The sequence below is a fragment of the Silurus meridionalis genome, chromosome 6 (genome assembly GCF_014805685.1).
Source record: "Silurus meridionalis isolate SWU-2019-XX chromosome 6, ASM1480568v1, whole genome shotgun sequence".
NCBI classification, from domain to species: Eukaryota; Metazoa; Chordata; class Actinopteri; order Siluriformes; family Siluridae; genus Silurus; species Silurus meridionalis.
In genome coordinates, this window is record NC_060889.1 from 12928731 (window position 1) to 12955350 (window position 26620).

The 26620-nt window shown below is 35.9% G+C and overlaps 2 protein-coding genes and 1 long non-coding RNA gene across 5 annotated transcripts; 2 read left to right on the top strand and 1 right to left on the bottom strand.

Annotated features, from left to right (window-relative positions):
* The first annotated feature begins 3299 nt into the window (after nt 1–3299).
* On the top strand, nt 3300–18650 carry LOC124387678 (NACHT domain- and WD repeat-containing protein 1). Of its 2 annotated transcripts, none has more exons than XM_046852175.1 (24): nt 3300–3388; nt 4602–4756; nt 4841–5049; nt 5269–5408; nt 5486–5596; nt 5738–5902; nt 6005–6128; nt 6833–7036; nt 7151–8022; nt 8172–8311; nt 8394–8522; nt 9016–9359; nt 9492–9625; nt 10564–10692; nt 10906–11153; nt 11749–11914; nt 12059–12260; nt 12862–12992; nt 13136–13272; nt 13485–13639; nt 13759–13965; nt 14818–14912; nt 17000–17124; nt 18106–18650. In XM_046852175.1, exons 1-24 carry the CDS (start codon nt 3327–3329, stop codon nt 18342–18344), a joined length of 4623 nt encoding a protein of 1540 aa, XP_046708131.1. In that variant the 5' UTR covers nt 3300–3326; the 3' UTR covers nt 18345–18650. The 2 variants fall into 2 exon arrangements, with proteins under 2 accessions (XP_046708131.1, XP_046708132.1); XM_046852176.1 differs by having other exon boundaries at nt 12077–12260.
* Nucleotides 15382–19738, bottom strand: LOC124387680. The gene is made up of 3 exons (XR_006926208.1): nt 19524–19738; nt 18126–18340; nt 15382–16672 (listed from the first exon to the last, which is right to left on the bottom strand). It is a non-coding gene; the product is annotated as an uncharacterized LOC124387680 (long non-coding RNA).
* A 149-nt stretch (nt 19739–19887) lies between these two features.
* On the top strand, nt 19888–25134 carry cd68 (CD68 molecule). 2 transcript variants are annotated; one of them, XM_046852178.1, is made up of 7 exons: nt 19888–20081; nt 21169–21329; nt 21360–21701; nt 21922–22038; nt 22821–22890; nt 23899–24069; nt 24861–25134. In XM_046852178.1, the coding sequence occupies exons 1-7, from the start codon at nt 20030–20032 to the stop codon at nt 24998–25000; spliced, it is 1053 nt and encodes a 350-aa protein (XP_046708134.1). In that variant the 5' UTR covers nt 19888–20029; the 3' UTR covers nt 25001–25134. The 2 variants fall into 2 exon arrangements, with proteins under 2 accessions (XP_046708134.1, XP_046708133.1); XM_046852177.1 differs by having other exon boundaries at nt 21169–21701.
* The last annotated feature ends 1486 nt before the right edge of the window (nt 25135–26620 follow it).

A 26620-nucleotide genomic window follows, 5' to 3' on the forward strand; every position in this document is an offset into this window, starting at 1 on the left:
TAATATTTGTTCCACTCAGTATAACCAAAGAACAACGCACCCAGTATATCCACTCAAGGTCAGTAGTTTCTTTGCCAGCCTTATACAGAGTACCGTTCAAACACAGTGAGTTTTCCGGTCAGTACAGGGCTGATTATTAAAAAATAAATAAATAATTAAATTAAGATAAAAGGGGTTTGCCACCATTAGATCTTAGAAGGAGAATGTACAGAGAAAATGGTGGCAGATGAAATACATGTTGTCAAATAAAAAAATTGGGGATGGGGTAACCATTGACCAATAAGAATAAGAGTTGTTATGTCGACAATAAAGAGTAAAAAAAGAAAATGTGTTTATGCTGTATCTCTCCACACTTTCATGGAACGGTCTGACTTTGTATCTGCAGGAGTAAAGCCTAAAGCTTTGATATCACAACCCTGGATTCTGAACTGTCTTTTGTTTCTGATTGGAGTTACTGAATTTGTTTGTTCTTGTCCCAATTAGCCACGACTTACATAAAGTATTGTGTATCACGCCTTGTTAATTATAGATTGTATGAATGAGATAAAACCTTCTACTTGTTGTACCTTAACAACAGTGTCTGCACATTTTTCACTGCCATAGCCTTATAACTATTTACTTGTTCTTTTCAACAGTGTGTACACATCATTTCACTGCTATAGCCTTAATATTTATTCATTGTACATATATTACATGCTGTACATATACCATATACTTACATATTTATCTATCTATCTATCTATCTATCTATCTATCTATCTATCTATCTATCTATCTATCTATCTATCTGTCTGTCTGTCTGTCTGTCTGTCTGTCTGTCTGTCTGTCTGTCTGTCTGTCTGTCTAAATGGTGCAAATGTAATACAAATGTGATGCAAATGTAAATAGAGTCTTCTGCAAATGTAATGAATGTAGGTGTGTTTGTATGCTGTAACTATGGATGTCCCCTGTTGAAAACACAGAAACAGGACACAACACGAATGACAATGCTGTATACATAATATTAACTCAGTTACACTGTACAGCTGGACGCTTGGAAGCCTTATATTCAACCATGTGGGCAATTACCAGACCTGGGAGTGCATTAAAAAAGAAAAAAAAAACAGCAAGTCTTTTTGATTTATTACCACATAATTAACTTTTTTAAAATTTGTTTATATTTAGGATAGATTAGATTAAACCTAAGTGAAAAGTAAACCTGCTGAATGTGTATTTCTTAGATATATTCACACTTCATCCCTAAAATCTGTTTTATTCACACTATTGTGAAAGGCAATTAATCAATTAATCATAATTTTGATACCAAAGCAAATAATTTGCAGTGGAGCTGTTATCTTAGGCTTGATGCGAACTGTAACAATAAAATATGTCATGCCGAGTTATTTTTTTTTCAGAAAAATGAAGCTGTCCATTTTCCACCTATTTCCAAAGGCACTGTTGAATCATTACAAGTAAGTTTTTTCCTCTCTTGTATTTCCTTCCTGCTCCTGATGCATATTCTAGAGCACTTAAGAACCATATCAGTGCCTTGTGTCTTTTTTCTACTATAAAAAAACCTTAATTTACTATGAATTAAACTAAGGTATTGAAGATTTCTCAATGAAAATGTATCCCTTCTAACTTCATAAAAGAGAAAAGAATTAGGTCATAAACACAAGATTTGCAGATTTTTTCAACAATAATATGGAAAATGGCAGGGCAAGATGTAATGCATTTCCTTCATGTAAATGTCTTTTATAAGCAAAATATCTCAAGACATCAGATTACTGCTTATGCCAAATTGAGTGTGGAGATCGAGTTGAGGATCACTGCCCACCTAAAAGTAAGCTCTCTCTTTTCTCTTTAAAAATAAAAAACATTAGTAGTGAATGGATTTTCAAGATATTCTTTTTCCTCAGTATAATATACAACAACATCGTTTAAAGACTTCCCTCCATTATTTGCCTACTGGAAATGAAAAAGCTAAAAATGTAACCACAAAAACCACTAAAACAATTAAGGTGAGGTGCTATAAAAGTTTTTTTTATGTCATCTGGACATTTCTACAAAAAAATAACCTTCCTCTAATCAATAATGTTTCAAAATTGAGGACAAATCTCCGAATACCTCGATTAACATCAGTGGGTTTGGAGGCTCGTTGGAGGATTTGGACAGAAAATACTTTCCTTTGCCATATTGTGCAGACAAGACCGCACATCTAGATTCTTCTCGGGGAATACGTGAAGGCTGCCAGCTTAAGAAGACAGATGGTACATTTTCTAAAAAATGGAATGAAAAAGACCATTATATACAGGACTGCATAAGAACAAAGTCCATGCAAGGGGAGACAGATATACTTTGTCATGTCAAGAGGAGGATTATGATCTATATATGTGGGGGATACAAAGGTAAGATTACCAAACACCAGAGACAGATACATGTAATATTTTAACCTTTGACAAACTTATGCCTAAATGTTACTTTGTCTTATGAAAAATTGACATAGACTTCCTTTATTGCTTAATTCAGTATTTCTAACTTACTTCTAAGTAAATTAGAAATTTCTAATTTCTAATTTCTAACTGAATAATCTGTACATTTTTGCAGCACATTAACCATAGCCCATTTTTTCAGTGCAGTTCCATTGTCTTTACGAAAATTAGAGTTACATGCTGCTGTATATAGGCTGAGTGTGCTGTTTACTTTGTGTAGATACAGTTGCAGAGCGTACTGCACTGATGGAAAGCGTGTATCCTCAGCTGTACCTTTACTGTAAGCAGAGAGGATATGATTTCAGAATGGTGGATCTGCGCAGAGGTGTTGAAGACCCCATTACTGACAACCATGATTCAGTAGCGTTGCATTTAGAGATGCTTAAGACGTGCCAAGAGACAGAGGGGCCAAACTTTTTTGTGAGTTTTTTCGAGTTCTTTACTGTATTTAACTTTACAAATAATTGAATTCAATGCAGAAATCATATACCCAATTAGTAATGTACGCAATGGCTTTTTCTACAGCTGATCACAGGTCAGAAGCATGAGTTCCAGTCATTACCCACTACCATCTCTCAAAAAGAATTTGAGGCAATTTTGAAAATTGTCATAAGAGACAGGGAAAGAGCTTCCAAGAGTCAGTCAGATTTTGAAAAAACACCCAGTGAAACTCAATCCAGCATTTCCAATAGAAGTGCTCATAGTTTTATACCAGAGTCAGAGGGGCCTGAAAAAGATGGGAATGCAGGAAGCATTGATTTAATGGGCGAAACCACCAGCTCCTACGGAGAAGATGGAGAAGAGGCATGCTTAGTGAGATGTTGGGCAGACTTTGATCAGGATTTAACCCTCTTGATGACATGGTACCGGCTAGATGAGAACATAGTTCCACCTGTATACCGCCTGCTGCCTGTCAGGTAGACAGTAAATTATTCATTCTATTCATTATATCAATTTTAATAAGTGTAATGCTGTAAACATATAGTTTATGTTGCTCTTTTTTGTCTGTGATGTATTGTCACCTAAGTTATACTAACTATCAGAGAAGTTATTTCATCTTAAAAGTGTACCCACGTATCATACCTGTGAAACAAATGAAAAAAAAAAGAGAATTTTAGTATTGTGTGGAAACAGATGTGTTGTGATAAGAGTGATATTAAACACTTGTAATGGCTGATATTTTTTAACAATTTGTAAATTGTAATAAGAGACAGCAAGCAAGCTTCCAAGAGTCAGTCAGGTATATAATAATTACTTACTTACTTACTTACTTACTTACTTACTTACTTACTTACTACTGCATTAAACATTATTAACAAATTCTAATTTTGGACAAATGTTAACTATTGTAAATGTTGTAAACATAAACACTGAGAGTGAAGAAGCGAGAAGAATCTCAAGACAATGATAGACAGTAATGAACAACTTGTTGAGCTTATACAAATTTGAGAAAGCTAAAGTCTATTGTTGTGTTGTATTGTTGAGTACTGTAGATAAAAGATACTCTAGGTTTCCATGATACGTTCCTGTGTTTAGAGGCCATTGGAAAAACTGGTTTTTATTTTCAGTGTGCATGTTTAATCATTTACAGTATATACTTCCAATATTTGATTTAGTTAGTAATGTAAAATGTAGTAGTAAGAAATAATTTGAGATCAAAACTGTACACACTCATTAATGTGAAAATATTCTTTATTCACTATATTCACTTTGACATTTACTCTTATGGCTACAAGTATGAGGATGCCTGATTATCACACCCTTACATACATACATACATACATACATACATACATACATACATAAATACATACATACATACATACTGTATATACATGGCTTCCCCTAATCGTTGCCAGAAAGTTAGAAGCACACAGTTGTTTTGAATGTCAAAAATGTATATGCTGTAGCAATGCAGTTTCACTTCACTGAATCTAACAGGCCAAACATGTTCCAGAATGAAACCCTGTGTTTATAAAAACCTGTTTTTCCAAGGTTGGAGTGGAGAAACTTAAGTTGCTTTCACAGAGACCTAACCCCAATAACACTGAACACATTTAAGATGCCACTGTGCAGAATGGCGTTCCAAGTAACTGACTGTTTTTTCCTTTTGCTTCCACATAATATCAGTACACATCACCCTGACTTCCTGAGCCGTGATGGGGAGCGTAGAAAAGCAGCAAAAAAAGCATGGCATTTGTCCTGTAAACGAATATGTCAGGTGCTGCAACACAATGGACCAGAAGCTATTGGAGAGGCTAAAACCTTATTCCTTCTTAGGACAGGTACTGTATGTGTTTCTTGTCATGTTAAACACACCTAGAGGCTGCAATTTATTTCAATTAATACATGTTTGTTTTGTATTTTAGTATTAGACTGGGAGGTCGACCAGGGTCTTGGAGCAAAGCTCCCTGCTGAGGAGTACAGTCACTGTTATAAGCGCACCATCACTGACCTGCTATATAACCTGAAGAGTGAATATGCTTCACAGTTTATAGACCTGCGGAAAGGCAGAGCGGAGCTCAACCACACCCTGATTCAAGCACAACAGAGCTTTATCCACAATATCCATAGCAAAGTAATGATAATTAGAAATATTTAGACATTAGATTTTGTTGAAGTCAGATTAAGTGTTTCAGTACGGTGGAACAGCTTTTTATGGTTTCTTACTATAAATTGTACATATTACTAAAACTGTATAAGCACATCATCCTTCAAGAAATGATAACGCTAAAGGTTGATGACGGTATGAATGCAATTGTTTATATGTGATCTCTGTGTGTACTTTCATTTGAAGTTGCGACACACTAATATCTATGAGGTCAGTGTGAGTTGGGGGAAGAAAGGCCTCAGCCCCAAGCACAACAGATCACATCACTTCTACACAGAACATCTCTGCTCTCATTTTCTTCGCAAAGTAATGGCAGCCTTCAAGAGGTATAGATTGAGCAATTCTTTTTAATTTTTACCACAATGCACTGAGGGCGGGTTAAATGTGGTCGCATTTCTTGCAGGATGATACATGTAAGAGCAATCAAAAGCTCTTCTGATATTATGAGAAATGAAGATTCACAAATTCAAATTCAGGAGACGATTCAGCTTCACCTTAATCATGGAAGAAGACTGTGAGTTTTAAACCACTATTACGGTTTAGTTGTTGATTAGTTTGAATGTCTGTATGCTGTTTTTTTCTTAAGCAACTGTAATAATATAATTTCCAAAACAGGTATGTGAATTCTTTTATCATTTATTCTTTTTTTTTGCAGAGCACAGAGCTTTGAGCTTAGGCAGAACTTCCTGCTGCTAGTGAGAGATGCCCTGCAAAAGTCAGCCTCCTCCCAGAATGCTTTGATACTGTTAGGAGAGCCAGGTTCAGGAAAAAGCACCATCCTGGCCACGGTGGCACAGCTTTTACCAACTTGGATTCCTGGGTAGGCAAAAAAGCATTGCAGAGATAAATAAAAGTATGGGTAAACGCAGTCCATCGAATCTCTAAGTTGGTTGAAGTAATATTTATTATTGTTAAATCACAGAGATGTGACAGTGCTGGTGTGTTTTGTTGGACTGACGCCAGACAGCAGAAATGTGCGTCTTCTCCTGCAAACTCTTTGCACACAGATAGCAGCTGTCTACTGCAGAAACACAGAAATATCAGAGGTAACCAATCACTCCAGGTTTTAGAATGAGACCAACTTATTTGTAAAGGTTTTAGAAACAGCAGGTATGAATTTCATTGTTACTGTCTCAGTGTGCAATATGCACAGAGGTGTAATGTATCTAATATATTTTTTAAATGATTTCCAGTTTAACTAAATCCACTTAAAATATTAGGTCACATCTTACCACAATTACCTACTCTATATTCCCCTTTATCTTCTTCCACTTGTTGCAACATCACTGGAACACCATCACTAGAAACAGTTCTGTATATTATGGACAAAATGTCTGCCTCTTACACTTTGCCTTTGTATATAAAATGTACTTCACATTATTTGCTATAAAACCGGACCTTAGCAGCTGCAGAGAATTTTGAAACAAGTTGTTATTGACCCTATGGCTGCTTGTTCTTCACTACAAATGTGAAGTGTGAAGTAGTGGGATTCCTGTCCCAATGGTCTCTTATTAGTGTTTGTTGCAGTTTGTATTTCTGTACAATGTATAATATTCTATGGAACTAAAACTATGGAACTACATTTGTAAGTAAAAATGTAAACATGCACAACATCTTATAAATATCAGTCTTTTTTTTTCCATCCAATAGCAGTTCTTTTGGCCATTCCAAACAGCCAGACTCCATGTGATCATGTAGACATATCACTATTCAGTGCAGTGTTTTTAACAGTCTGCTTCTCTCCTCATAGTCCTTGGAACAGCTGTTGAACGAGCTGCATTCTTTGTTTATGTTGGTGAATGAGAACAAGCCTCTCGCTCTGGTGCTCGATGGTCTGGATGAGCTGAGTGAAGAACATGAAGCTGACCTATCCTGGCTCTACTCTCTTCTACCTCAACATGTCTATGCTATCCTGTCAGCCAATGCACAATCCACCTCTGCTCATTTACTCCAGGTGTCTCTTTTCTCCACTGTTAAGTATTGCATAAGGAAATAGATGAAATACTTTAAAATAATCTCTCCATTATCTCTCTCTCTCTCTTTCTCTCTTTCTTTCTTTCTCTCTCAGACCCAAGCTAAAGTCTCAGTTCTTGCCATTCCTCCTCTGACAAGTGAGGAAATCAAAGCCAGTCTGAACTCTAAGCTTCTAGCTAACTCTTATCAGCTTCAGGAGTATCAGTGGAGCCTCTTACTGCACTCGTGTCTCTCTTGTCCTTTTCCTCTATATCTCAGATTTGCCTACAATGAAAGCAGAAAGTGGAGCTCTTTCTCCACTCTGAAACAGCTCTCCCTTCCTGGGGATTTGAGAAATCTTTTTCTGATCCTCTTGGTACGTTTAGAGCGTGAGTATGGAGAGAATCTAGTGCGGCGTGCTACGTTACTGATCTCACTCTCACGTAACGGTGTGACAGAAGAGGAGCTCTTGAAACTGTTAGGGCATGACAGGCGGGTTTCCCATGAACTTACACAGCTATACAATGAGACTCCAACCACCCCAGGATATCCCAGTGTACCTTATGGTATTTTGTGCCGGTTGAGGTGGGAACTCAGGTATCACATTATGGAGGTAGAAAGTGATGGTACATGGGTATTGTGCTGGACCCACAACGAATTCAGCCATGTCATTACCCAACGCTATATGAAAACAGAAGACTCAAAACGGACTATCCATGCAGATTTTGCTAATTATTACAGCTGTACTGATTCTGATAGTCATATTTTCCAGCCACTCGCATGGAGTAGAACGGAAGATGGCAGGAAATGTTTTGTGTTTAATTTGCGTAAGCTTCATGGACTGCCCTACCATCTTATACATTCAGAACAGATTGTGTCTCTGCTCAACCAGTGCCTCTTTAACTATGAGTTCCTTCTGCATAAAGTCTTGGGTCTCTCTATCAGCTATGTCAAAGAGGATTTGAAAGCTGCCATTATTCCAGATAAGTAAGATATTTAGAACTATATGTATGTATATGTATACGTACATATGTACGTATGTACATATGTATATGTATGTGTAATAAAATGTTGAGATGTAGTAAAATAGTAATCAGTTTTTATGAGCATTTGTGCTTTTGTTGTATGTTCTACAGAGAGTTGCCTGATATAGATATGTTAGACCAGGCTCTATGTCTCTCACACCCTGTGCTGTTAAAAGACCCATGTCAACTGGCGTCTCAACTATTGGGGCGTCTCCTCCACATCACTGCCCAGGATAAGCCTGTGGCTCCAGGTACAGGGAACAGGCACATTAATTTTACATTTAATAGCTTTCTCTATATTGACATTTCTCTTTCATTGACATGCCAATGCAGGTGACCCTCAGCGCTACTCTTACTTGCATAACCTCTTGACACAGTGCCAGTACTCATCAATGCCTGTATTGCTGCCATCTTACAGCTGCCTCCTGCCACCAGGAGGATTAACACACACACTAATTGCAGGTAAAACTGTATTACCAGCAACATTGATTACATTGATTGAGCCAAAGCAAAATGTTATTTTATCTGTTCATTGTACATGGTGATGAGATCATGAGATATAATTAAGGAATCACAAGGTATCAGTTTTGTGGTGCAAACATTGATGTGGCATTATTCAGATTCTCAGTTTGCCAAATGCTCCACTGTTGCATGATTTGAGAGCTCAGTATTTTCAATATTACTTACATTTTTTTACTTTACATTTGCTCAATTAAGTTTTTCTATATATAGTAATACTTTGCAAAGTAAACAGGAAAATATACAGGAACAATATATAATAGTATACTGAAATATATAGGCTAAAACCCAATTGACTGAACTAAATCAAAAGCATTTGCTTTATGCTTTATCCAATTTAAATTGTTCCAAATTGTGGACAATGAATTTGTTTTTATGTAAGACAGATGCAATGACCTGCTTGTAATATGATTAATATGATTGACATTGTCTACAGGTCATCTGAGTCCTGTAAAAGCACTAGCCCTGGGTCAGTATCATGCAGTATCATGTTCTGTTGATGGAACGGTTAACATCTGGAAGTTGGGGAATTCAGTAACCCTTGCCAAATCCATACCCAGTTCAGTGGGCTCTAATCCAAACTGTGCTCCTGAAGAACTCACTCTCTGTCTGGAAGACACAGTGTTGGTACTAAGGATGGGACACAGATTTCAGGTGCAAGATTTGCACTCTGGGAATGTGATTTATACAGATATAGTGTCAGTAGATGTTCCTGTCATCACATCTACCTGTGATGGGAAGCTTTTGGTGGTGTTTTATGATGGCAGTCACAAAGTCAAGGTAAAAGGTCTTAGATTCCCAGAGTCAAGGTCATCAGTATGACGTGTGTTTATATATGCATAGTAAATATTGGGGCACCCGGAAACTGTTCTACACATTCTTTGTCTTGTTCTCTTTAATATTCATTGTTAGGTGTTTGATTTAGAAGCATCCTGCTCACTGCTTTACTGTGTGAATCTCACTCTTGGTTGTGACCCTATTCACAAAGATGACTCCATTCTGGTCTCCCACAACTCGATTAAAGATTATGTCCTCTTTGGATATAGGTAAGTATTATTTCATGAAAGCTCAACCAATAAAACTGATCAAAATTCAACTTTATTAATGATTAGATTTTGTATCGTTCTCCCAACAACAAACTGTACATTACAATGGAAATGGCTAATGTGCATTTTATGTAACGTATGCTTTGTAAGTCTGTTTACTCTAGATAGTTTTGTGTTATCTTGTGTTAATTTTTTATTGTTTTACGGAGCACTTTGTTCCTGGAGGGACGTTGTTTCCTTTTTTGCCGTGAATTGTACTGTATATGGTACTGTAAATCTGAATTTATAAAAGTGAAACACAATTTTCTTGGTGTTATTGTTTGGTTAATCATGAAAGTGTTTCACTTTCATTAATTCAGTTTTACTCTTATTTATTGTCAGCCACAGAAAGTATCTGAACTGATTTCAGTTGACTGGTTATGCAGAGACCTGCTCCATTATTCCTTTTGATTCGTCCCCAGTATGTTTTTGCCATAAGTTTAAATAAGTATCAGTCACATCCACTGCCACCAAAGTGTACGTCTGAAGTGCTGGGTTTCCCCACAAATATTTGTTCTTCTTTCACTTGGATGATTTATACGATTAAATTAGCTGAAACATAACTAAACTACGACAATAGTTCTACTTATATAAAATAACAAACAGAAAGACTTTGATTTAAAGTTGTATCTATTGCAGATTTTGTACTGAATTGTTGTGTAATTTTATTTATATTCATATCTTAAACCAGTTTGGAAGTGTTATTTTGAATCCACTGTTGTTTTGGAATGACTACAATTGTGGAAAAAAAATGGTTATAAAATTCAGCTGTGCACTAATTAAGTCACTGATGAACCACTGCTGGTGTACTGGTTTTTAATTGGATCCCAGTCACTATTTCTGCCTGTTTTTTCTTTTCTATATTTTATTGTATTTTTTTCCTTTCTGTTTTCTCACAGAAGTGGCAGAGAAGCCGGTGTTTTCAGTGCCAAAGCAGGATCAGTATTGGCTGTTCTACAAGCTCAGCATCAGGCCGCCTCCATACAGGCTATGGAAATGAATTCTCAGTACTTCCTGCTTTTCTGCAGGTAACAAGACATATTTACACTATAAATAGCAGCATTTTTTAACCTCTTTCAAAAATGGTATAATATTAGCAAAATGTGATAACTTGCAGAACTTCGGTGCAATCATTTGCACACCGTATTAATTATTTTGTTTTTATTTATCTTCATTGACCTTTTCACATTATTATATTTCCTAAACAGCTACAATCTGTCCTTTTCTTTCTAATGTATTAGGTATCCCTATAAAAGAAACAGTGATATAATACACATCGAGCTCTTTAGCACTGCTTCTTTCCAGTACCTGCGCTCTATTATGGGCTGTAGCCAGGATTACATTTCTCATGTAACTGTCAACAAGGGTGGCACTCATATAGTGGCCTTTTGCCCTTCACCTCAAACCGGATCCACAGAAATAAGTACATGGAATCTAGAGACTGAAGATCATAAACATATGGCACGATTCCCTGGTCTTCTGACTGCAGGTTGGTCAGGACACATACACAGAACATTAATTGACATTAAACCTAGATATCAAATACATTGTGTGTAATTTATTTTTCATGACCTTATGTATTTCACAGGACATACAGTATACTGAGAATATGAACGAGTATGTTTATTTAGATAAAGATTAAATATTTTGATATTGCTTTGTAGATGACACTAGTCAAGCCAGGTTTATTTCTATAGCGCTTTTTAGAACAGACATTTTCTCAAAGCAACTTTACAGAATTTAACAGTTAAGGTGAACGATGTGTATTTATCCCTGATGAGCAGCCTGGGTGACTGTGACAAGGAAAAACTCCCTTAGATGTTATGAGGAAGAAACCTTGAGAGGAACCAGTTCAAAAGGGAACCCATCCTCATTTGGGTGATATTAAGAGTGGGATTATAGTCTTTAAACAATACAGAACTAAACATAGATTTATTACAAATCTCTTTTAAAGGCTAATCTAATCATGTTCTTAATGCAGCAATTAAAGATTTATATTAACAAAAGACCATGTTCATCTATTGACATCAAAAGCAGCTGTCACTTAGTACGATCGTGTGTTTACAGCTATTTTGTATGTGTAGGAATATGTTCGGACCTGCATTTGTGTGTGGGGTTCTGTAAGGAAGAGCGGTACCTGCGACTGTGGAATCTAGCTTCCAGAATCAATGACCAGTCTCTCACATACAACATCCACCGAGTACAGAGTGATGGCATTCAGGAGATTATAATTATGGATAAATATCCCAGGTAAACACTCACATAGTAGAATGACAATAATATATATTAGCATACCTTAATAATATACAATAATTGCAAAAAGATTCATTTAGAATATAATATAATATAATTAAACAAGTGTGTGGTTGACAAATCCGAGCATACTGTATACAGTTATGTAGTGTGTCGCAGCACACGGCCTGGTACTGTGCGAGTCTGGAACAGAAGACGAGCACGGTTTAGAGCTCGGCCTGTCCGGGTGGAACACAGTTTATTTACCAGTACCGATGTTGCTTTGGTGCAAGACCTCAAACTATACATCCTGACTGACCATGGCACTGCCACCTTTACTGATACCCCCACACCAGTTTACCAGGTAATATTTAATATATAATAATAATTTTTATTCAAAATGTCTGTGACGTACTAGTTTAATGGCTCATATTACTGTTATATTGTATTGTAATGTAATCTGGTTCTGTATCTGAGCACTTCCTTACTCCTTTTGACAGTTTGCATATTACAGCAACTAATTGGATGAATCACAGGCTTTTAATAGTATAAGTGGGATTTGTATTGCTAGGACCACTATTCAGCTGCTATACAGAATATTACTAATGTTTAAATTGATCATTACATATTCTTATATAGATATATAGGGCCAACAGCAAGCTCTATGTGCATATGATTATATAAGATAAGCTTTAATAATAACCTTACCTTCAAGTTTTTGGCAATATATTGATAGGTACAAAAACATAAAACGTAGTGTGATTTTGGATTACGACAAACCACTAGACCACTTTTAATGAGCTCCAAACAGGCATACGGGTACTAAAGGAATGACCTCAAAAGATATACATCTCTAAATATAGTGCTACAAATAAAAATTATACCTGTGTCAATCAACACCATTATTTGAGAACTCTTGGTTGTTCTAAATAGTTTTTATATATTTTTTTTCTGCACCTATTTAGACCCTTCTGGTGTATGACCTTCTAACGAGAAGCTACATTAGGAAGCAGTCTGGCCTTTTTATTGTACCCTGTCCTGAACAGGACTACCGGCTCATGAAGGGAGAGCTACTACTTGGCCTGTCAGAGACTCGGTTAGAATGCTCTTATGGTTAAATTAAATGTTTTGTATGTTCATGATTAAAAATATAAAGTCTACATCTTCATTTCATTGATAGTAATCAAGTAAACAAAATATGGCAGTAAATGAAATCAGTTTTTGCATGTTTGACCTTAGTGACCATCTGATAATTTGGGACCTGAACTCTGGATACATTAAAGGCCGCATTAAAATAAAGCATAAGGATTCTTTGCTGTCTAGCTCTTTGGCTGATGACAGTCAGCCCTTGAATATGTCTACTAGAGAGAGATCAGGTATGTGGCACTTTCTGTGTTTTAAAAAGAATTTGTCTGCCAAAAATTAAATTGCAATCTCTGTTCTGATGGATTTGTAGCTCAGACTTCTTAATTAAACCTACATCAGCATTAAATGCATGTAAATATTATGTAATGTATCTACTTAAAAAAAAAAATTTACTTAAAAGTCTTCAAACAACTATAACTATAGCCGTTGTGTGTGTCTACAGAGCTGGTGATGCCATGGGACCGGCGCACAGAGAGCAAGACTGCCAGAATGAGGAGACAGGAGAGTGAATTACAGAGGGAGAAAGAAGTGCAGCAATGTTTAGAGAGGGAGAAATACAACTCCATTGACCACTACCTCCTCAGTGGAGATGAAAAGGTACTGTTACAAGTTCCGTGAATATGTTCTGTCTGCTGAACCTATCAAATGGTGTACCTTTTTCTAAACAAACATTTAATAGCTCTTTTAATTTCTGCTCAAATCTTTCTCTTGGCCAGGTGGTAATATGTTCCTACTTTGCCCATCACCTGAATGTGTTCAGCGTTGTCTCTCAGGAGCACTTGCACACACTCGAAGATTGTTCGTCTCTTCTATGTTTCCGTATTGCAGCACTCACACATTCAGGAAGGCACTTAGTCATCTCTAACTACAATGAATCTCAGCGATCCCCTTACCTCACTCTCTGGGACACAAAGCATGGCAAGGTATTTTAGACACATTCTAATAGGTTTTAGGTTTAGTCTTATAGGTTTGTCCTATATATAATATTTATATATATGACTGTGGTGAGACCTGCGATGTTGTATGGTTTAGAGACAGCGGCATTGACTAAAAGACAGGAGGTGGAGCTGGAGGTAGCAGAGCTAAAGATGTTGAGGTTTTTGTTGAGCGTGATGAGGATGGACAGGATTAGAAATGAGTTTATTAGAGGGACAGTGCATGTAGGATGTTTTGGGGACAAAGTGAGAGAGGCACAATTGAGATGGTTTGGACATGTGCAGAGGAGGAACATGGGGAATATTGGTAGGAGAACGCTGAGGATGGAGCCACCATCAAGGAGGAAAAGAGGAAGACAAAGGAGGAGGTTTATAGATGTGGTGAGGGAAGACATGCAGGTAGTTGGTGTGAAAGAGGCAGATGTAGAGGACAGAGTAGTATGGAGACGGATAATCCACTGTACCAATATATATATATATATATATATATATATATATATATATATATATATATATATATATATATATATATAATAATAATTATTATTCATATCACTGAACCTGAATTTAAACTCTAAACTTTTACTTTATAAAATAAGAATTTAATTGCCAGAATTCTGAGGTATAGGAAAAGTAAAAATGTAGATCATGGTGACATTAGAAAAAATGATTTAAATAAAACAAAATGTAAATCAAATATATATCACCACCTTGTTAGACACGGTCTTGTTTTATACCTTATTCAGTATGCCAATATAGAACTATTTAATAAATAAAAGGAGCAAATGTTTGATTTGTAAGAACCATTTTCTGTGTTTTTCTGTGTTTTTGTTGATCCAGGTGCAAAAGAGATTGAAAAAGGCACCTGAAATTTGCTGTGTGGCCATCACAGATGATGCCAGCAGAATTGCCTTTGGTATTTCAAAGTGTAACAAGTACGTGGTAGATTGTTAGGCTCATGGAGCCAAGCAGACACAGTTATGTGAACTTTCTTGTGGGGTTCATTTCTGTAAAATCAACCATATTGACTTTTTAAAAATGCTTTGTAATCTTTTATTAAAACACATCCCCATTCTAGTTCATGGCTAAGTCACAGAATAAGGATAAGTGCTAACGCCGGTTACATTTTCAGGCACAAACAGGACCATGTGATAGTAAATTTCACAATTTCAAAATTTCCTATGTATTTTCTGTACCTTTTACAAGTATTTATACCCCTGTGTATATAGAAACCTTTTCCTGAAAGGCCAACGTTTGTAAGAGAACTCCCTTAGACAGTATCATAAACATCAAGAAGCTATTAAAACACGAGTAGAACAAAGTTTGGACTTAAATTACTTTATTTGTATATAAAGTTCCAGTCTCTTGTTTAAACACAGCTTCCGCTTCAGTGTTTTTCTTAATTTTATTATTTTCAACTTTGTATGTTACTGAAGACATCAACTACGAAAGAACGCACATGGAATTATGTAATAAACAAAAAAGTGTTAATTCAAAATATGTTTTAGATTTTTTGAAGTCAATAGATTTAGCCTTGATGTCAGCTTGGCAAACTCATGGATTTCTCTCATAACATTTGCAAGGTAGTCACCTGGAATGGTTTTCATTTTAAAGTTTTGCTTTTATAGGTGTTAATTTGTAACATTTCTTATCAGCTTAAGACGAGATTTAGATCATCAGTTGCGCAGAGGAAAAGGTGAGTATACAGTCAATCGTCCTATTAGTGCAGCTACAACTACTGCACAAATCCATGTGATGGCAAGAAACAATCAATTAAGTAAAGAGAACAGACAGTCTATCATTACTTTAAAAAATGAAGGTCAGTCAATGAAAAAAATAGTAGGAATTTTTTATGTATCTTTTAGTGCAGTCTCTAAAACCTACAAGTACTATGATAAAACAGGAATGTTCCAGGAAAGCAAGACCATGAGATACTTCTGCTGTATAGAATGAGTTTAATAGAATTTCCAGCATCAGAAACTGCCAATTTACATAAGTCTCAGAGTTGTGGCGAAAATATTTCAACATCCACTTTTCAGAGGAGAAGGCATGGGTCAGGCCTTCGTTGTCAAATTGTGACAACTTTATTTTGGAATAAAAACAAAAAGAAGAGACTTGCTTGGGCCAAGAAACACAAGAAATGGATATTAGATCACTGGAAAACTGCCCTTTGGTCTGAGAAAGTCATATTTTATAATTTCAGGTTTTTACCACTGTCTTTGTTAGAATTCCAGATGTTGATCGGACAGTTCCTGAATGTTTGGTCCTCACTGTGAAGTACGGAGTAGAAGGTGTGATGGTGTGAAGTTGCTTAGCTGGTGACACTTTTTTTGGCGATATAGTCAAAATTGAGGCCACACTTAACCAACATGTCTACCATAGCATTCTGCAGAGACATACAACCCCATCTGGTTTGCACTTAGTGGGACCATAATTTGCAGGACAATGACCCCAAACACACCTCTAAGTGATGTAAGAGCTATTTGTCCAAGAAGGAGAGTGATGGAGTGCTGCATCAGATGACCTGGCCTCCACAATCACCTGATCTAAATCCAGATAACATGATTTGGGATGAGTTGGATGTTGGACGAGTTATGGATGAATGAAGGAAAAGCAGCCAACAATCACTTAACATGCCTGAAAACTCCTATAGACTGTTGGAAAACCATTCCAGGTGGCTGCCTCATGAGGTTGACTAGGAGATGCAAAGCAAAACATGAAGAATCAAAAATAAATAACCAAGAATTTGTTTTATAACACTTTTTATATACTTTTACCACAACATTTCTTACATATTCTTTCATAATTTGGATGTCTTCAGCATTAATGTACAGTGTTGAAAGTAATCAAAAGAAAGAAAAAACACTGGAAAGGTGTGTCTAAAACTTTTGACGGATATTGTAGGTGAACTCTACTTAATTAAAGGTCTGTTTACACAGGGCTGTTTTTACACAGCTGTTTTCAAAAGTATACAGTTAAAGTGTAGTTTTGTTATAACTGCTGAATTTAATTTATTTCTCAGATTAAAAGTGTGGGAACCTTTTAGGAGAAAGCACAAGACCATTGTGGGATATGGGAGCCTGAAGCTGAGTGTATCTAGCAGGCTTTACATCACCAAGGGAGGAGCTAAAGCCATTTTGCTAGCAGGTAATATCAAGCACCAACCTACATTATTGTGGCCCTATGATTGACCACATTAGCGTACATATTGAATAAACCCCTTATGTAGATTTTTCTGATATACTCTTACTTTGACTCTTACTTACACTTTGACTGTTGCATACATACAGATCTGTCATGAGGGTTCCCAGACATGTGATCATGTTTCTTAAGACATGGCTTTGTAAGAGATTTGTCATAAAGTATTGTATAAGATGAAGCTAATAACTAAAATTAAATGTCATAATTGTATTCCTGTGCAATAAATGTCATAATTGTATTCCATATTGTATTCAATATCCAAGATGAGACACCAATTACTGTACTGAACATAACATTTTCCATGCAATTGTTATATGACTAATTGTATGTGGACACCAGACTAGCACCCATATACTTTATACTTGTTAAGTGCTATTTCTAAAACTGTGGGTATTAATATGGAGTTGGTTCCCCTCTTAATGCTGTTTCATCCTCCACTCAATTTGCTTTCTGGTAGATTTTGGAATGCTGCTGTGGAACGTTTTGCCCAGTCGGCCACTAGGGCATTAGTGTGGTCAGGCACTCATGTTGGGTGAGAAGAATTGGCACATACGTAAGTGTTTATCACAAACAAATTTTGTGGGGGTGAAGTCAGGGCTCTGGGCAGAATGCTCGAGATCTTCCAAACTAAACTTGGCAGATCATGTCTTAATGGAGCTTGCATAGAGGCAATATCAAGCTGGAACTGTTTGTGCCAATTAATTCCAGTGAAAGAAATCTTTAGTACAGTATTATAACATAAAAATAATAAGGCTATAAATTCTATATATAATGTGTGTGCCTCCAACTTGGTGCCAACAATTTTGGAAAGAACCATCCAATGGTTGTAATGGTGAGGTGTCCACATACTTTTATCCATATAGTGTATCTGTACTAAATATATGTACCAAACAGCAACCAGTTTAGTAAATCTGCATCTTCCTCTAGATGAGATAAGTGTGTGGAACCTTGATGCTGGGACAGTGTTGTCCATCTTCACTCCAGATTCCAGAATTCAGTGTGTATCTGTTGTGGATGATGAGAAGTGCACTCTTCTTGTGGGTTTCAGTGACATTCCCACTCTTATCAGCATGACCCTTAGCAAACAGGGGGTCACCACAACAAACAAAATTGCTGGACATGAACAACTGTTTGGAGAGTCCAGTAGCAGTGAGGAAGAGGACTAAAACACAAATAGGCCATGTTAAGAAACACAACACACTGTAGCGCTGATTCATGATTGTTGAGGAAGTAACTCTGCACAATGGAAGAAAAAGTACTCGTCAGCAATGGATCTGTCATCTTGTGTTTGCTTAACAGTCACAAGTTCCTGACGTTATAACAAAACTACAGATCTCAGCTATACACTGAAAATAGTGTAGCACTGTGAATAGATTTATATTTAGTGTCAATAACTTAGAATTCAGATTTTGTTTTATGATGGAAATATAAGTTATACTTTATATAAGACTTTTCAAAAGCTTTATCATGTTTACTTCACATAAATAAACAAAAATACAAATACAACCAATTCTTGTGTTTTATGGTACTGTGTATCTCTTTTAGTATAATTAGTATTTCAGTACATGGTAAGTGTGTTATAATAATTGTTTGACTTTAGTCCACAATATAAAACCAATATAAAATCTGAGATTAATTTGGGATTTAAATTGCAACTTTCCGTTGCACTAAAAAAATTAAAACACTGATGTGAGTATAGAAATTTAATTAGACATCAATAATAGCTTAATCGAATAAGAGCTAAGCTTACACTACAACCAAGAAAATAAATAATGCCAAAAAGGAAAAAAAAGGATTTGAAGCAATGTGTAAAAAGTAGATTTTAGGGCTGACCGTTTTAATTTGTGTTAGTTTTTCACACTGTAATGTTACATGAACCCTAACTGTCCTGTTGAACTTTTGCCAGCCTGGCTTATATTTCGCTTTGTTAGATATATATATGAAACAACTCCCCCAAAAACCCCAAATCATATGTAATTCTAAGTATAATCATTAACATAGCTCATAAAACAACATTTTTATACAGTGAAATTATCTTTGTTAGTACAATCTTTTAAGAATGTTGTGGTCAGAGTGCCCACAATAAACACCCCTGGAGCAGAAAAGGTTAAGGATCTTGCTTAAGTGCTGAATAGTGGACCAGGAGTATCAACAAAGCAGATACATTTCAATTAAGTATGAAACTATGGTTTATTAGTCGTAGCGAATGTTTTAACATTTTTATTTAGATGGAGGGAACCTGATCAAACAATGTGTTCGGTTATTAATCAGGGCTAAGATTGCTTAGGCAGCTTTAAGAATTTTTTTTTTTTTATGTTAAATCAAGTCTGTGTGTGCTTTCCTACCTGGTTTCACTTGTTTGTGAAGGTGTAAACAAACAAATCAGATGAGGACCAGATTAAGATTAAGACAAACAGGCCTAATTAACAACTTGTGGTGTAATGGTCTTGCATATGGATTGATCTGAACCAAAACTACTGATCTAGGTCTGAAAAAGAAAAAAAAAAAGGTGTGTGTGTGTGTGAGGGGGGGGGTTAATACCTATCTTTCCTAAAACTACTTGAAAGCTATATATCCTGGGCAAAATGGGATTATGTAGTAAATGAACCAGTAATTTTCGATTTCCACGGAATGCTGTGAAGTTTACCGTCACACCACTGAACCACGGGTTGATCTCAGCTTGTGCAATTCCGGTCAGTAACGTGATCATCTGACTTCCTTACTCCTTCTAGTTTCGTTTCTGACAGTTGAGCAGAGGACGCTGGAGTGAGAAGCGCAGCACGACTCTTCTTGTTCTACTCGATAAAAGTGAACCGAGGAGGCAACTTTCTCACAAGAAGCGACTGCAGAAATGAAACCCGCATCCGTGCACTTCATAGCGGCTGTCTTTGTGTTGGCGACAGGTATACATACTTACATTCTTATAACTCAAGGCAGTCTTCGCTCAAATCCTTTGTTCCTCAAAGATTCAATCAGCCTAAAGTATTGAAGATTCGAGCAGGTTACAGCATTTAATTACTTTTTGGTGTTACTTTTTGGTATAACTTTTTGAAACGACCACCACGTGTGAATATCTGCGTGAACACGGTTACTGCATGAGAGATGGGGGGGGAAAAGACAAAGAAGTGAAGGTGTCATTTTTTTGTCCTGACCTGCCTGTGTAAACCGAAAAACAGCAAGTCGGACACATTTCAGCTACTAAATACATCTTGTTTTTGTTTGTTTGTTTGTTTCAAACGACCACTGTCGGCGTTTGTTTTTATCTTCAAATGGAATATAATGTAAGTCGGGCTACTCTTTAGCTTTATTGTTTTATAAACGTCAGAACAAGAGAAAGAAAGAAAGAAAAGGAAAGCTCAGGGTTTGTTTGGTCTTTAAGGGAGCTGTATGCGACCATTTTCACACATTTAACGCTTCAGTGCACCAAGAAAACCGAGATTTTAGCACCAGCCCTGTTTTTTTTAACCCTGTGGTTCAGTACAAAGCGTTTGAAGACACTAGGTTTGTGAAACACCACAAATACCTGTAATTAACTTTGTTTTTTAGTTGTGGACTTATTTTTAATTATTATTATTCATTTCGATTTGTTTTAGTTTTTTTTTTTTTTTTTTTGGTTTGTTTTAGCAGTGTTTATTATCTTGAAACAATCAATCAGGAAATGTGTGTGCGAAACGCCTATCATGCAAGTTTCAAAAGGTCATGTGTTCCAGTCTCACGTGACTCAGTTTAACACAAAGAGCTTCCTGCCTTCAAAGTCATATGTTTGCCAACAGGTATAAAAAGTCGATACATTCATATAAGTGATATACATGAACACAAAATATTTACAGGTAATCTCGACACTTCATTGTCTAGGCAAATAGCTGCATTTGGCAATTTTGGTGATGAGTTTGAGCATGTACCCAGTGTTCAACGTAGAGATGGTTCACTTGCATTTTCGCTTTATGCATCCTCAATAAAGCCTAAGTCCAGTCTTTTCACTTTCCTCAGCTTTCACTTCGGCTCAGGGAGATGCCAGACGCCCTAAGCCGCCTGCCAGCATGGCGCCTGCTGATTTGTTTTCCTCCACAGCTCCTACCTCTTCAGAAACAACTGCCCATACCAATGTAACCACACACAAGACAACCACTCACAAAACTACCACCCCCAAGGTTACCACTGCTCCTCCAACCACCCCCAAGGTTACCACTGCTCCTCCAACCACCCCCAACGTTACCACTGCTCCTCCAACCACCCCCAACGTTACCACTGCTGCTCCAACCACTCACAATGCTACCACCGCCAACGTTACCACTGCTCCTCCAACCACTCACAATACTACCACCGCCAATGTTACCACTGTTCCTCCAACCACTCACAATACTACCACCGCCAACATTACCACTGCTACTACAGCAACACCACCCACCCCAAAACCAACACAGCCAACCAACATCACAGTGGGAAACTACACTGTGAAAGATGGAAACAAACTGTGCATCATGGTCCAGGCAGCAATCCAGGTCCAGGTCAACAACAGTCAGGTAGGGAAATAGTTTATATTGATATAATTTTATGACTCTTTAAAAATGTTTGGGGAGGAATTTGTGTTATAGTGAAATATAGTAAATAATAAAAAAAAAAACAATTTGGGATACATTTTAGTGTTAGTAATTATGAACTTTAAATCATAATTCATTTTAATTGGAGTGTTTTTATAATTTTTTTTTTTTCATGAACTTGTTGATTTACTGTATTTTGTAGATGGTAGGCACCTATATTGTTCCAGGAAGTGCTGACAGTACCGGCAAATGTGAAAGCAATACTGCCAGTCTCATGATCACTTTGAAGGAGGGATATGTCTCTATGAACTTCGCCAAGGTATGTCAAGAGTCGATTTTCATTTGAAGTGCCAATAAGATCTAATTTTCAAATAGTAATTCATCATATTTAAAATGATATAAGCTCATAATAGTGTATTGCGTGATTTAGTATAGGTTTTCTACACAAAGTAATTCTGTTTTAAGACTTTGATTCTAATTAAACTGGACAGTTTGGGTCAAACCATGCTTGCCTTAATACAGCTGTATAGTTGCCCTTTTTCCACAATTGGCAAAAAAAATGTAATCTGTTGAATAGAACAGAATGAAAAGTTATAATTTGCATGTTCACCATTGAAAGTAAAGATTAGTTGCTCATACATACATCAGTATAATAAGGAAGTTGAGTTGGAAGAGGAAGTATGGCTGATGTGGTGCTATTTATTTGATACCTTAGGCAGCAAAGTAACCACTCAGAAACAAACATGGCAGGTGGCAAGCACCATTGTGCTTCAGTAATTACTTCCTGAAAAGAGTGAGTCTGGGGGTTGCATTATTAATAAATGTTATGACATCTACTGGCAAAATCCTCTGCAAAAACTCGGCTGTGAAACAAAAAAAAAGATAACTTTGTTTGCCGTATAGAGTTATGATGTCTCAGATGAACAAGTCAGAGTCACATGTAGTGTAAAGTACTTTTCTGGAGTGAATCATCATCTGATTCACTTGCCCATTAGGGTGTGTGTATGCATGCATGCAAGTGTGTGTGAGAAACAAGAGATGGGGGTCTGCAGGATTCTCACCAGCATGTTGCACCTTTTTTTTCTTTTCTCTTTTTTACAGAATGACACAACAAAAATGGTCTTCGTCAATGCTGTGGCTGTCAACCTGACGTATGCCTTCAAGTCTGGAGGTGGGTGCAATATCCTTTCAGTTTTAACAAGACAGTGCTCATTTATCAGCTTTGAACTTTGTGCGTAGTCATTTGTAATTTTGTATCATCTTTCAAACATACATCACATTTTAGACAATTCTTCTCAAAACAGTAGGTTTTTACCTTTTTTCCATTGGTATCTACCACGGTGTCCTGATTGTGATATGATTTGCTGGCCACAGGATGCCAGTGAGATCACTATCAGCAGTGTTGACTACTCCTTCATGCTTGTAAAGCCGATCATGCTTGCATGCATGCTATTACATGAACTTTGCTTCTTTGAAACAGATAAGCAGAGTAAACAATTGGTGCACAAAAGACAAACCGATTTATTAGCGCCATCTCACTGCATTTCATTGTCCTGTATTTCCAGTCAATGAGTAACTGAAAGTATAACTTTTTATACTCTTGAATTATTTTAGCATTTACTGATTTTGTGTGCTTGGATAGTAAATAAAAACAATTATAACAATTTATCTATACTGATTAAAACAAAAAGGAAAATGCAATATGAACTCAACTCTTATGACTTGCCTGAGCATAGAAAGATGTTGCAGGATATTTCAGGGCATTGATTTTGCATTTCATTTTAATGTTTAAGGAAACCAAGCAGTGATAACATTAAATCATAAGTGCTATGCTGTCTAACCTGTTTATTTGCATATAAAGAGGGCAGATATAGAAGATCCGTGGTGTCACAGTGAACATGATTTGCAGTATCACAACATGCACTGCAAGGTCACAGTGGCATAGCAAAATAGCGTTCATAATTTGTTACAACTTTTTATCAAAAGCAAAATAATGCAAAACCAAGTGTGTGTGGTTTTGCATGTTCAACAAGAAGGGGGTTCTACAAGCTTCATTACCATGGGTGGACAACTAGAAATGATTCAGAACCTCTGAAACTCACAGATAATCTTAGACCTGATTTAGTGATTTTTGTCTGCACTCTGCATACTGATGATAGAGGTCCATATTTTCTTTCAGTTTTGTCTCATTTGGTGAAGAAGAATGAATCGGTGCAACTTTTCAGCATGACAGCAAGTCACTCATACTCCTGCAAGTCAGAGTCAGTCTTCCTGGGCAATGGCATCTACCTGATGTTTAGTCAGGACAGGATGCAAGCCTTTAACTTTACCAACAACCAGTTTGGTCCCAGTGAGTAGCATTTTGTTATTGTTATCATCTTAAATGTATAGTGTGTGTAATATATATATATATATATATATATATACATACATATATATATATATATATATATATATATATATATATATATATATATATATATATATATATATATATATATATATATATACATACATACATACATACATATATATATATATATATATACATATATATATATGTATGTATGTATGTATTGGATATATAGTTTAAAAAAAAAAGTCTGTGTACACAATTATAACCTGTGTGGGGGAAAATGTGTACACTTTGGACTTTGCAAAATGTATTCTGCAAAAGACATAATTGACATTTTGGAAAGTCTTGTACCAGCAGTGTGTTGTAAGTCAGTCAGTCAGTCTGTCTGTCTGTCTGTCTGTCTGTCTGTCTATCTATCTATCTATCTATCTATCTATCTATCTATCTATCTATCTATCTATCTATCTATCTATCTATCTATCTACGTTTAACTTTAAATTGGATATACTCTAGTTTCTGTATTGTTTTCTTGAAATCTGGTTCATTTTCTTTGATTTAACTAGTCATTCTCGACTAATCAAATAACTGGTAAATTGCACAATAGTTTCTTGCAGCCTTCCCCAAAATATTTCTAATTAGTAATTTTTATTAAATGAGATTAAATAAATTTGTCAGTTTAAAGCATTCCAGTCAAAACTGCTTTGGTTATATCCAGTCTGAGAAGCAACATACTTTCTCCAAATGTTTTTAAAAACTAATCTGTTCCTGTCTTTTTGTTACTGTAGTTGACCTATGCAAGGCCGACCAGCCAGATTACCGAGTGGCCATCGGTGTAGGTGTGGTCCTGCTCATCCTCATCGTCATCGTAGTTATTGCTTATCTCATCAGTAGGAGAAAGAGAACAGATGGATACCAGACTCTCTAAATGAGAGACTCCATAGTAAAGTCTATACAAGAACATCACAATTATGATTCATCTGTGCAAGTTAAATCTAGCATTTGGCACTTAGACAATTTTATGAAGCAGACCGTACTTTGGATTTTTTTCTTGGATTTAAACCAAACATCAGCTACAGCTTCTTTTTGTAGGGCACACAATATACATCAACTAAAGGGCAACTTTATATATATATATATATATATATATATATATATATATATATATATATATATATATATATATATATATATATATATATATATAAAATTAATATAAATACCAGTTCAAATAACACAGTGCTTACTTTTATTTTTTTCATATTGCTGTCTTAGCATTTTCTTGCTAGTTGAGTTGTCCTGTGTATTAAATCTCGATGTATGATTGTTTGGTCAAGGTTACATTATATTGATTACATTTTCATAAAATATCTACATTAATTCAGTATTTATGATGACATTCCACAATTCCTGCTGGATCTCACAGACATTATAATTAGCATGTCTGTAGTGCAGCACTCAGTTTATTCTGCTTAGACCTGATTATAAATACTGTATAAAACCCCTTCTCCTTGGCCTAAATAGGATCTTAGTTCACTGGCATACCCTGTGAGAATTTTCAATGCAAATGATATATATAGGATAAAATAACTTCATTAAACAGAAGAATTATTCATTAGTATTGTAATTTCTGTAAAAAAAAAAAAAAAAAAAGCCACATTTTGCACCTTTTTGAAACGAGCTTTCCTCAGGAACATCAACGTTCTTCTGTCATCCTACTTCATCCCTCGCACTGAAATTGAAAGTCTGAAGGTTATAAGGGAAGATTGTGATTTGTGTATGTACATTGCAAATGATCATTGATGCCTTGATCAACTTTCCAGTAAATTTTTTTTTTTTTTTGTGGAAAGCTGTAAATTTAACCAAAAGGATATTAATGATTGTTGTATAATAAAATAAAAATTAGCTGTGATAAAGGGATCTTGAAAAAATAAAACAACTGACAGCACCTTAGTTTTAAATATTAAACTTGAGTTCTTCTTTTTATAATTTGCAAATGCTGTCTGGCTGAAGATTTCTAAATAATAAAGGGATTAATATGTGACTCCTGTGTTACTGTGTTAACTTGTTTCAATATTGTGTGAAGGGTGTTTTTAGCTTAAATCATGTTTTTCTTTTTTTTCTTTTTTTTTTTTTCTGACTGGCCGGAAATAAGTAACAGTGAATCCCAGAAGAGTATCTGTTTCAAGGCCAAACAATAATTCTCTCCATGCAACAGTCTTTGCTCTACATTAAGAGCACAGGAAAAGCAAATATAAAAGCAAAAAAATAAACTTTTTTTTTTTTGAATTCTGAAAATGTTATTTTGTGGTTATAAAAAATGTAGACATAAAAACAACTATTAAAGTTGTCACTGAAAAAATTTAACCTTCTGGGAATGAATAGTATATGGTTACAAAGAAGCAAAAAAAAAAACCCCAAAACATAACATTTGGATTTTATTAGCTAGAATAATTCCTTGTACTTTCCCTGTTCCTCAAACATCAGTGGCTTACAGTTAATATTGCCGTTTTTCTTCAGTCAGTGAACTTTGACTAATGTATACACA

Excerpts from the sequence above, each read along its gene's own strand:
- LOC124387678 (XM_046852175.1), top strand. The coding sequence starts at position 3,327 with ATGACATGGTACCGGCTAGATGAGAACATAGTTCCACCTGTATACCGC. Across the intron at positions 6,129-6,832 it reads GAAACACAGAAATATCAGAG|TCCTTGGAACAGCTGTTGAA; the intron begins GTAACCAATCAC and ends CTCTCCTCATAG. Across the intron at positions 11,154-11,748 it reads CCCTGGTCTTCTGACTGCAG|GAATATGTTCGGACCTGCAT; the intron begins GTTGGTCAGGAC and ends TTGTATGTGTAG.
- cd68 (XM_046852177.1), top strand. The coding sequence starts at position 20,030 with ATGAAACCCGCATCCGTGCACTTCATAGCGGCTGTCTTTGTGTTGGCG. Across the intron at positions 21,702-21,921 it reads TCCAGGTCAACAACAGTCAG|ATGGTAGGCACCTATATTGT; the intron begins GTAGGGAAATAG and ends TGTATTTTGTAG. Across the intron at positions 22,039-22,820 it reads TCTCTATGAACTTCGCCAAG|AATGACACAACAAAAATGGT; the intron begins GTATGTCAAGAG and ends TCTTTTTTACAG.